Below are 11527 nucleotides of genomic sequence, written 5' to 3' on the forward strand. Positions count from 1 at the left end.
ACTGTTTCTTCTCCTCACAGGCCAAGGATATTCAGGACTACTTTCCTGAGCTAGACAGTAGCATGAGGTGTAGTTGCAGCTCTGCACTCAGCCACACCCGTGGGCATTTTAAAATGGAGGGTAGGCTTTTGGTCACTGTGACCCCCTCCTCCCCCCGGCAGCAAAGTTTGGAATGATGATCACAATGGTCATTGTTGTGCCTATTGTGGGCCTGTTTTTAGTGATACAGGTAATGCAGCATCCACAAAGGCACTGTGTCTGTACTAATGGAACCGTGCCAGTAGAGGGTTTGTCATTCGGGAAAAGTCAGTGTTGGCAGGACTCAAAATTTAGTGTGGAGCTACATGAGGATGTGCCAAAATAAGGCAAGTTCTGCTGGTAAAACATTGTAGCGTAGACTAGGCCCACATCTGCAAAAAGAAAACTTCAATTATTATTGCCTTCTAGAGGGAAAATGTTTTCTTCTATGCCAAATTACAGATGAATTACTAAGGGAGATGTTCTTTGCTCAGGGATTGTTTAGCTGCTGAGAAATTGCTGGGCAAAGTGCAGCAGGATAAGAATTTGGAGGATGAAGAGACTACTTGAACTATGGACTTATTTTTGATGTTATGGTCTTGTCTTTTTTTTTATCTTACTTTAACAATCAGCCAATTTAAGGTCTGACATTGCTTGCATATACACATGCTGTTTACCTAAGTTTAGCAATGCTGTCAGAAAGCTGAGGAAGGAGGCAATTCTGTAAAGTGGTGTTGCCCCATTAAATCTTATTCCCATTTATTTTAGCTCCATTAATTATTATGGATCCTTTAAGGTAGGAGTGGCTAATCTTTGCTTGTGTTGCATCATGCACAGCTGTCAGGGTATCAGGGACTATGGGCTGTAACTCAGCTATATAGCAGCAGCACCTCTGCTCATGCAGGCAGGTTCACATTTAAAACTTGGTTTGACATAGGTACAGAACTCAGGGTGTGAAAAATCCGCATTCCAGAGTGCTATAACTGTGCCGGCTTAAACCCTCAGTGTAGACACAGGGCTGGTGCAAGGATGTTTCGCGCCCTAGGCGAAACTTCCACCTTGTGCCGCTCCCCGTCACAGCAGCTCCCCCCTACCCTGAGGCACCCCCCTGCCCCAGCTCACCCCTGCTCCACACAAGAGCACGCGCACCCCGAGCACGCCGTGGCCGCTTCACTTCTTCCACTTCCAGGCTTGCGGCGCCTAAACTGATTGGTGCTGCAAGTGAAGTGAGAGAAGTGAAGCGACCACAGCGTGCTCGGGGAGGAGGTGGGGCAGGAGTGAGCTTGGGTGGGGAGTTCCCTTGCGTGCCACCCTCTGCCCCTTACTTGCTGTAGGTGGCCCTCCCCATGCTCCCCTGCCCCAGCTCCCTCCGCCTAAATGCTGGTGGCGACTGGGGCAGCCGAAGATCCAGCCTCTAATCTATATAATAATGTCAAAATCAGAAGTAGATGCACATCATTGTTAATTGTTTCATTATATTTGTATGTTCTTGTATTTTCCTATTTGGCTAACAGGAAAGTGCCTGCTGTTTGACTTAACAAGAACTAACTAAATCAATTATGGGAAAACAGTGATTGGAGGGGAAGGGTATGGAATAGATTGGAAATTTGGGGAGGGAAATACTGGCAACGAGAGAGCGGAGACTGAGAAATGTATATGAAAGGGAAAGAAGAGCTCTGTATAAGCTCCAAAGCTTCTCTTTCACTAACAGAAGTTGGTCCAATAAAAGTTAGCTTACCCACCTTGTCACTCTAGTATCCTGGGACTGACATGGCCACAACAGCATGGCGCATAACACGTGAAAGGGAAGTGAGAATGAACCTAAAAGGGTAAAGAGAGCCAAAAAAAAAGGGAACAGTAAGAGAATAAAGAAAAACAGGGACTGGAGAAGGGCCATGAAAAGAAAAACGATAGTTTAAAAATGCAAAAAACAAGGTGGGTAAAAGAATGTCTTTTACTGGATCAATTTGGTTAGAGAAAGAGAGATGCTTTTGAGCGCCACAGAGCTCTTCCACCACCAGAAGTTGGTCCAATACACGATATTTCCTTAGCTCCCCCCTTGTATTTCTCATAGACCTGAGCCACCACACCTACACCAAGATAGCAAGGTGAACCTATTTAGTATTATTAGTAGGGAAGTACAAATCCATAACTCCATCCAGAGGGGAAGGAAGGAGCAAATTGAAATACACTCAAAAGTACTGTGCTGGGAAATTAAACGTCGGGTTAAGAGGCTGCCCAACAGCCTGGAAAGGCCCTGTACAATGTGTAAGGGGGCTTGCAAATGTCACATTGAACCACGCATGGCATGTTTCCCCCTTGCTTTTGGCTGCTCAGGATGACCAGATGTCCTGATTTTATAGGGACAGTCCTGATTTTTGAGTCTTCTTCTTATATAGGCTCCACTACCCTCTGTCCTGATTTTTCACATTTGCTGTCTGGTCACCCTGTGCGCAGTGCATAGGTGCCAGAATGAGGGGCACTGAGGGTGCTGCCACGTGCCCTGGCTTGAAGTGGTTTCCATGATATACAAGGTTTCGTTTACTTCAATGGCTCTCAGTCCCCCTGCCTCAGCAGGGCCGGCTTTAGGCCAATTCGCCCAATTCCTGGGAATCGGGCCCCGCGCCTAAGCGGGCCCCGTGCTTTAGGCGCCTTTTAAATTTTTTTACTTACCTTGGCTGCGGTCTGCTCCAGGGTCTTCCATGGCCCCGCTCCTCTGACCAAAGCGCTGGGGGAGCGCGGCTGCCCCACAGCCCCGTGGCCCCGGCCAGAGCTCCGGCTGGAGCGCGACAAGCCCCGCAGCCCTGCTCCCCTGGCCGGAGCTCCGGCTGGAGTGCGACAAGCCCCGTACCCCTGGCTGGAGCTCCGGGCCCTTTAAATAGCTCCCAGAGCCCTGGGGTAGCAGGGGGCTCCGGGGGCTATTTAAAGGGCCAGGGCTCCAGCTGCCTCTGCCACCCCGGTCCTTTAAATTGCCACCGGAGCCCTGGCACCCCCATGCATTCCCCAGGGCTCCCATGGCTATTTAAAAGATCCAGGGTGGGGTAGAAGCAGGGGACCCCTGGGCCCTTTAAATAGCCCCCAGAGCCCTGGGATAGCGGGGGGCTTGGGGGCTTTTTAAAGGGCCAGGGCTCCAGCTGCCTCTGCTGCACCCCCAGCCCTGCCCGCACCAGCCCCGCCCCCCCCGCTGCCTGCAGCCAGCCCCTACCAAACACCCTGTCCTGTCTCCAGCCAACCCCTGCTGCACCCCCCTGCCTGAAGCCAGCCAGTCCCATACTCCTGTCTCCAGCCCTGCCAACCCCTGCTGCACCCCCCTGTGGCCCTGCCTGAAGCCAGCCAGCCCGCCCCACACTCCCCTGTCTCCAGCCAGCCCCGCACCCCTTGCCCTGCCTGCAGCCAGACCCTACCTCCAGTCAGCCCCTGCCCTGCCTCCAGCCAGCCCCATGTCCACTGCTGCCCTGCAGTTCCCAGGCCAGTAACCTGCACACCTGCTTCAATGAGGGGGGCAGGGGGCAGCGGGGACCCACACATGTGCACACCCCCAGGGAGTGGCGGGACCTACATGTGAAATAGCAATCTTTAATAACCAATCAACAGCACATATGATGCAATGTACATAATATACAATGTTATTATTTATGTAGTTATGGAAAGTAAATAATACATGGAAGCAATGGAAGGCTTCTTTCTTTTTTTACACTTTTTTCTTTTTAAGTCATCCCTGCCAGGGCCCCGCCGACAGTGTTCGAATTGGGCCCCCCACTTCCTAAAGCCAGCCCTGTGCCTCAGGGGCTGCTTTCCCCAGCACAGGGTGGTGGCTCCAGGGACCCAGACACAAGCATCTGCAAAACGTGACTGTCCCTCCCGGGGAGTGAGCGGGAATCTGCTCCCCCGCGTCCCCTGGGGAGGCCTGGCTGGGCACTGCGGGATGTGGGGGGCTGAGGTAGAGCAATTGGCTGTGGGGGCGGGGTGGACCCTGAGGAACAGGGAGTGGATTTGTAGGTAGCACCATGGGGGCAGCCATGAATTAACCCCCAGGATTAACTAATCCCTGCTGGCCGCGGGGTGGGGGGCTACAAGAGGTGCTTGGAAAGAGTCACGTGCTGGGGGCGGGTGGCTCCCCCACCCCCTCGAGGGGAGAGTTGGTTGGTGCGGCCTCTTTCTCACTTCATTAGGGGAGGGGGAAGGGGGGAACTATGATGGCTGAACCCGCTTCCTAACGGTCAGCTTTTCAAATGCTCCCGCGCGGCCTGCCGTGGAGGCGACTCTATCCCCTTCCCCCACCCGCGGGGGCGGGGCTGGGGCTGTGGGGGGAAAGCGCGCGGCTGGGAAGGAGGCGACCTATTGGCTCACATCCGCTGGGTTGACGCATTGGCGCAGCCTCAACCCCGTCCCTCCCTCCCCATTCTACTCTTCGCTCGGCGCGAGTTGAGGCTGCAGAATCTTATTAGTCGAGTCTAGATTAGGCCCCGCCTCTCCGCCCATGGCTTTAGAGGAATTCTATTGGTTCTCCAGGACGTCAGTTACTAACACACTCCCGTCCCCTCTTTTCCTCTTGCTTACGCGCGGTGGAGGTCGCATAATCCGATTAGTCCTAGCTGTCGTCAATCACTACCGAAGCCCCGCCCCCTAAATAATGACTCGTTCACATAGACGCTTGCGCCTTTCTATTGGCCCAGTTGGAGCCGAGGGCGTGTGCTGCCGCGGCACGGCGGGCGGGGCTCCCAGCGTCCCCTTTGTGTGAGCAGCAGCAGTTGCCGGCCGAACGCCTGAGGAGTAGCAGCCGCCATTTTGTGCGTGTCGGTGTGCTCCCCCACCCCCAGGCCCCTTTTCTGTGGTACCGGCAGCGGCCAGGTCGCTGGCGAGGCTAGGCCGGGCCACGCCAAGTAGGAGCCGCGGCAGCTGCTGCTGTCTTGAAGTTGCGGCGCTCGTTGAACGTGGAGAGGCCTGAGCCTCCCCCCAGCAGGAGGCGGAGTCTCGGCGCCAGGCCTAGGCGCAGCCCCGGCGGAGGCGGCAGCATGGAGAATTCGCAGCTGTGCAAGCTGTTCATCGGCGGCCTGAACGTGCAGACCACAGAGGCCGGGCTCCGGGAGCACTTCGAGGCCTACGGCACCCTCACCGACTGCGTGGTCGTGCTCAACCCGCAGACCAAGCGCTCCCGATGCTTCGGGTTCGTCACCTACTCGGCGGTGGAGGAGGCCGACGCCGCCATGGCCGCCTCCCCCCACGCCGTGGACGGCAACGCGGTCGAGCTGAAGCGGGCCGTGTCCCGGGAGGACTCGGCCCGGCCGGGGGCCCACGCTAAGGTGAAGAAGCTCTTCGTGGGCGGTCTAAAGGGGGACGTGGGCGAGGGGGACCTGGTCCAGCACTTTAGCCAGTTCGGCCCGGTGGAGAAGGCCGAGATCATCGCCGACAAACAGAGCGGCAAGAAGCGCGGCTTCGGCTTCGTCTATTTCCAGAACCACGACGCCGCCGACAAGGCCGCTGTGGTCAAGTTTCATCCGATCCAGGGCCACCGCGTGGAGGTCAAGAAGGCCGTGCCCAAGGAGGACATCCAGTCGGGCGGGGGAGGCGGTGGCTCCTCTAGGCCTTCCCGGGGCGGCAGGGGAGGAGGACGAGGACGGGGCGGCGGCGGATCCGGCAACCGGGACCACAACGGTCTCTCCAAAGGAGGCGGCGGCTATAATAGCTACGGAGGCTATGGCGGAGGCGGCGGCTACGGATCTTACAGCAGCGGCTCCTACGGAGGAGGTGGTGGAGGCGGAGATTACGGCAACGGGTACGGCGGGTTCGGCAGCTACAGCCAACATCAGTCCTCCTACGGCCCCATGAAGAGCGGCGGAGGAGGCGGAGGAGGGGGCGGCAGCTGGGGAGGGCGCAGTAACAGTGGACCGTACAGAGGAGGCTATGGCGGGGGAGGGTATGGCGGCAGCTCCTTCTAACCGGGGGCGCCCATACCCATTGGGGGTGGCATGGAGAACCCCCCCCTTTGTTACGGGGCAGCTTCTAATGGTTTCTCCCCTCACTCGCCTAAGGGCAGTTCCTAGTAAATGCCTCCCCTGCTGTGGGAGCAGCTCCTAAATGCCCTCTGGGGGTCGCCTCTGCCTGTGCCACTTCTTTCTCTCTGAAGATGGACTGGGCCCCACACACACATACTTTGTGTTACAGTCATTGATGGACTCTATTTTTTTATTATTACTTGGACCTTGGTCGTTTTTATACTAGCAATGAAAATGTCTTGTTTTAATTTGTTTTTTGGGGTGGGGGTGTGGGGTGGGCAATGTCTTGCTGATTCTGAAGTAAAAACTGGGGAGGGAGATGGGGGGGGATTTACTTTGTTGTAAGGACTCGATACCTGGCTACATTTTTTCCCTACAAAATCTGCTCGGATCCATGACTGAAATTAACATTTCTGTAAAGGAGGAAGAAAAATCGTTTTTACGTTTTTTATTTTTTAAATAAATCATTGTGTTCATTGACCTTTACATGTCTAACTTTTTTCCTAGGATCCATTCCGTACGGTTTAAGGCTTTTCTGGGTTTGAAACAAGTATTGTTCCTCTGCTTTTAATTCTCTATGTATTTAGAGACTTTATTGCCAGTAAAGGTCCTAATTTACTTTTTGATGTCCCATTAGTGGATTTATTGGTTTTCAAACACTTTATGGAAACTTTTTTGAAGTACTAATTGGTGGATGTGGTCTGTTTTTTAAATATTCATTCTCACTTTTGCAGTTTGTGTGCATCCACCATCTTGTACTAGGCAGTTTGATTGACGTGCTGACATGATTGGTCGATTTTTTCTATAGGACTTTTCCATCAAGTATGTACTGTGTAGTTCTAAAGAAATAGTTTGTGTTAAGCATGTGCTTCATTCATATAAAATGTTCAAAATTTCCAATTGCTTAGTTTCAGATCCTCTTATTGGCTTGTCTGTAAATGATTCGTTACAGGAAAGGGTCAACATTTATCTCCAATTAAATGCCTACTTGTTTTCATAGTACCAGGTTAAAACAGACTTCACTTGGTCTGAACTGTTGTCCTTCGTTAAAGTTCCCAGAGAATCCTTTGCAGTACCATCTACTGGCAGAATGGCAGAACCACTGCTGTAGGCTTCATTACAACAGAGGCAAAATTGTTTGCTAACAACTCTGCTAGATTTTTGAAAGCTGTCTTATGCCATGAAAGGATCGGTGTAAACTGAAATAAAAATCAAATCTGCATGTGACTAAAGATGGGCTCACTGCATATTGACTGAAACACAATGGATTTGAGGTATCTGCTTCAGTACATTTCTAAAACTCATATAGTTGCCCATCCTTCAAAAGAAGTGATAATCTAAATGGTTTGGGCAAAGTGCTATGATAAATGAGCCAGCTAAGTGTACCAGTAATATGGGTGCCAGTTGTAAAGCAAAATATCTGTGTAGTCTGCTTGATTAACAAATGTATATTTGTAGCCCTTTCACGCAATAGAATTAAAGTTTGTTGTTTATTTGAAAAAAAAAAAAAAAAGGCATAATGTTATAGGGGAAAACTGCCTTCCTGGATAGAAATATAGAATAGCATCGTTTATGGGTTTATGGATATCACAAATAAAGAATTGAATTCCTTACATGCTTGAGTGAGAGTATGTATGACATGTATTTAAAAAAAAGTAAAATCACTTTGATTCCAGGTTTCTAAGAACTTAATGTTTAACATTTAACCATATTGCTTTCTATCACTGCATCCTATGGGTTTGTTCCTGCTTCCATTGAAGTCAGTGGCAAAACTACCATTGTGTTAATTGGAAGTGGTATCCTGCTCTAAAAACCCATGAGAGCTGCACCAATATAAAGTGTAATTTTCAAATCTATTTAAAAAAAAACAATGTAAAAGACTTAGTGGGCACTGATTTCAGTTGGAATTGGGCTTGTTTTGATTTACCATAGTTGAATTATAATAAACCTGATTTCTAATTAAATGAGTGTCCCTCAGTCTTCAGTTAACTAATTTAGTTGTGATTATTTTTATTTTTTTTAAACCAAACTGGTACAACTTTCTCTTGTAGATAAAGCCTTAAGGGTCTGGAGTGGAATTGACCTCTCAAAATGGAGGCCTTTCTAGGCCTTGTGATTAGTAACTAAACTTAGAGCTCTTAAACTGAAAATTCCAGGCCTTTTTGCTTTGTAAGTAGGTTTTAAGTAATCTGGCTTGCAATTATAATGCATATTTGCGTCCAGAAATTCATATCTGTCCTGAGCCAGCTAAGTAGTTTAGGCAAAGTGCAGAAGTCAAGTGTAAGTTATGTTTAACAAGCTTTTGCAAAATACCATATTGCATTTAATTAGCTTTACCGACTGTCTTTGTCAACAAAGACCTTTTGGTGGTTTGGTTTTATCTGAGATCTTTAAATTTGAAGGCTTTTTACCTCCTCTACACTCTGGAAACATGCTGAGGTTTGGGGGGTGGGCCACTCACATAAAAGCACAGTAGTCCCCAGTGCAGTTCAAACAACTAAGCATTGAATTCCAGTTTTGTTTGGGGAGACAGTTAAATCAGGTTCAGTCCTGTCCCTGGCCGAGTTGCTTTGTTTTTAACAATAGCAAGGCAGAACGTTGTTTTGGAAGATACAATTAAAACTGTTTTTGTGGTCTCGACTGGTCCTTTGATTCAGCTAGGCAAGTGCCACTTAAAGTTCTGTAACTTCACAGTATGCCTACATATCTTGTGTGACAACTTGTTCATACCAGAAACAAATGCTGTATTGGAAATTACTATTTGGTTATGTAATAATATCCTTCCTCTGGCATTTACCACTACATCATTCTAGGAAAGATGAACCCCAGAAATAGCACCTATATTATGAGGGAGATGCTTGACTTGTTTACTGCTTATGTCCTGAAGGATTATCAATACTTACAACTTCATATTAATGTTTCACAGTTTCCGGTAAGAATTGTTCTGTGGAGAATGTCTCAGATAGTTGATAGTTGCTCTATTGTGACTGCTTCTCTAGAGAACAGGAACACTCTATTGTGAAGGAACCTGTCTTGGAGACTCAGGTGACCAGGATTTTTTTTATAATATAGCTTTCCAAGGGTGTATCCTATTGGATATAAAAACTGCTCACAATGAGTATTAAAAGGACCCCAGCTTAAATCTCTCACATCCATGAGGAAAATTTTGCCTACTTTTGATACAAGTAACTCCTAAAGATTAATTGGGAGAAATATTTTTACTTTATTTGGTGCAGTTGATGGCACTTTGTCTCTAGTTAGTCTTTGTTTTTCTATGTAGGCGAGTCTGCCCGTGGAAGTTAAAGGAAAGGTAAGATGAATTAACAAAAGGTGTGATGTTAAAATGTATTAAACAATACCCTCAATCAGAAGTAAAATGGCTTTAGTTTACCGTAGTGTAATATAGTTTAATATTTAAGTGTTAAAAGACATTAAAAACTTAAACTTTTTGTGGTTTAAGCATTTTTGTTGAATACAAATAGAGACATTGTTAGGTTTGCGCTTGAGAAAGTGAAACCAGCTAGTCTTTCCAAACAATAAAATACAAAAAATAGAAGGCATAATTTAGTTTTCATTTTTATAATATAAGGGATTATTTTTTTGTAAAATGGGTTGTTTTAATTTGTACCTCAAAGGGATTTGATATGTTGGTGAAGGAGTATTCAACACACTTATTCTTTAACAGCACTTGATCCATTAGCTTAAAATTTTGATGGTCTCATTTAAAGCCTGGTGTAGAACCATTTTTAAGAGTGACAACTTGTGCATTTAAAAAAAAACACTGCACATTTAAAATGTAATCCCTACGCATTACTGTAATGAAAAGCTTATTTTCTCATGCATGTAAGGTGATAGGCAATTTGGATTTTTCAAATGTTAACTAACATTGCTGACACACCTCACTCTGATTACTTCAAAAATTCTGTAGGTCACTGATCTGTGTTACAGTTATGATGCAGAGACAAAGTACATATTTTTAAAATGAAACCTCTTTCTGCCCCTTCCCCCACCTGTTTAGTAGGTTTAATTGGACAGGGCTTTTGTGCATGCTAAGGCATTGAATAAAGGTTTCAGTGCACACACAGTAGCCATTGTGAAACACTTAGGTTTGTTCTGTTTATCTAATACTGTCCTAAATGGTTTCAGCTGCAGTGCTCTAGGTAAGTATCTCACATTATCTAGCTCTGCTTCAAGAAACTGTGTATTCTGGGAACTGTCAAAGGCCACAAATATGCCATGTGGAACAATAGTAAGATGACTAGCTGAACTGTTTCAGCTAGTCCGTTCCTATACTGATGCTAAAATGAGGCTGAAATACTGTTTCAGGAGAGTTAAACATCGCTTTCCAAATGGTATTTACCTTCATCCCTACCCCTGATTTGGAGTATCTCTCTGTGTGGATGCAAGCTGTTTTTATAATTATTAGGTCTTAGAATAGTACATTTCTTTAGTGTAGCCTTAGATAAGTGCACTGATCATCCCTGTCTTTGCAACTATCTGTTGGTACCATTGTCACACTGTAGTTGCGTTTCTGTTGCTGCATAAGGGCCTGATACTGGGTGTACTGAGGATCCTAACTCCTTGAAGTCTAGAAACTCAGGGAGATCTTGTTCTTAAATACTTAATTGCAGCTTGGAAAACCTATTCTTGTTTGCTTTAAACTTTTCTGGTTTCTGAAAAATAATACACATCAAAGAACACTATGAAATTATGGTACTCTATTGTGTGCATGGTGGAGAGCATATACAAAGTATTTTGGTGGAAAGAAAGGTGTTCACTATGGCAATCTGGTCAAACACAACATTTGCTTAACTTATGGGTGAGCTGGTACCCATTAGAGTTTTCTCAAGGCAGTGTCCATTCTCTTTTTTTTCACAGAAGTTGATCACTTAATCTGTGAATAGATTTCATGTGGTATAATTCCCTATGGAACCTTAAGGGATGAAAGTGTTCTTAAATATGAAAAACTAATCTTGGTGAAAAGTGAAATTTTGTTTACATAAAAGTTCCCTGGCTCAATGTACTCTGGCTGAAAATTTACCCCAAAACCCCAAAGTTTCTTTCCCTAACTACAACTAGAGTTTACGAAGTGTTATGGGTTAACTGACCTTCCTTCATGGTTCCTTCTGTTAACTGATGTGTAACTCTTAGTTAAGAGGAGGTGCCTGCTTGTACATTGTGTTTAAAATGAATAAAAGCAGATTTACATCTTACTTGCTTTAAAATGCAATATGATACACAATGGAGTTAAAAGCCCGCCTAATGACCATTTGAGTTATATTTCTACAGCATTTACTAATTACTCTTTAAAATACTCAGAAAAATATGTGCTTACCTGTAATAGATATGCATATATTGATATGTAAAGGCTATGAGTAATTGCCTCCTACCCCCTTTCTGGCATCGGTCTATATTTGTGAGGAAATTAGAGGCTGTAGCAAAGTGTGTGTTCTTTGAGAATTTTCTGGCACTTTTGTGTTCTAGGCTGGGTTCTAGGTTAAAGAAGCCAAGGG

General features: G+C 46.8%; 1 protein-coding gene across 1 annotated transcript; it reads left to right on the forward strand.

Annotated features, from left to right (window-relative positions):
• Positions 1-4740: 4740 nt before the first annotated feature.
• On the forward strand, positions 4741-6495 carry HNRNPA0 (heterogeneous nuclear ribonucleoprotein A0). Its single transcript, XM_050962261.1, has one exon. The coding sequence runs from the start codon at positions 5034-5036 to the stop codon at positions 5955-5957; it is 924 nt and encodes a 307-aa protein (XP_050818218.1). The 5' UTR covers positions 4741-5033; the 3' UTR covers positions 5958-6495.
• The last annotated feature ends 5032 nt before the right edge of the window (positions 6496-11527 follow it).

The sequence above is a fragment of the Gopherus flavomarginatus genome, chromosome 7, assembly GCF_025201925.1.
Source record: "Gopherus flavomarginatus isolate rGopFla2 chromosome 7, rGopFla2.mat.asm, whole genome shotgun sequence".
NCBI lineage: Eukaryota > Metazoa > Chordata > Testudines > Testudinidae > Gopherus > Gopherus flavomarginatus.

Bases quoted from the DNA above. Each gene is read 5' to 3' on its own strand.
- HNRNPA0 (XM_050962261.1), top strand. From the start codon at position 5,034: ATGGAGAATTCGCAGCTGTGCAAGCTGTTCATCGGCGGCCTGAACGTG.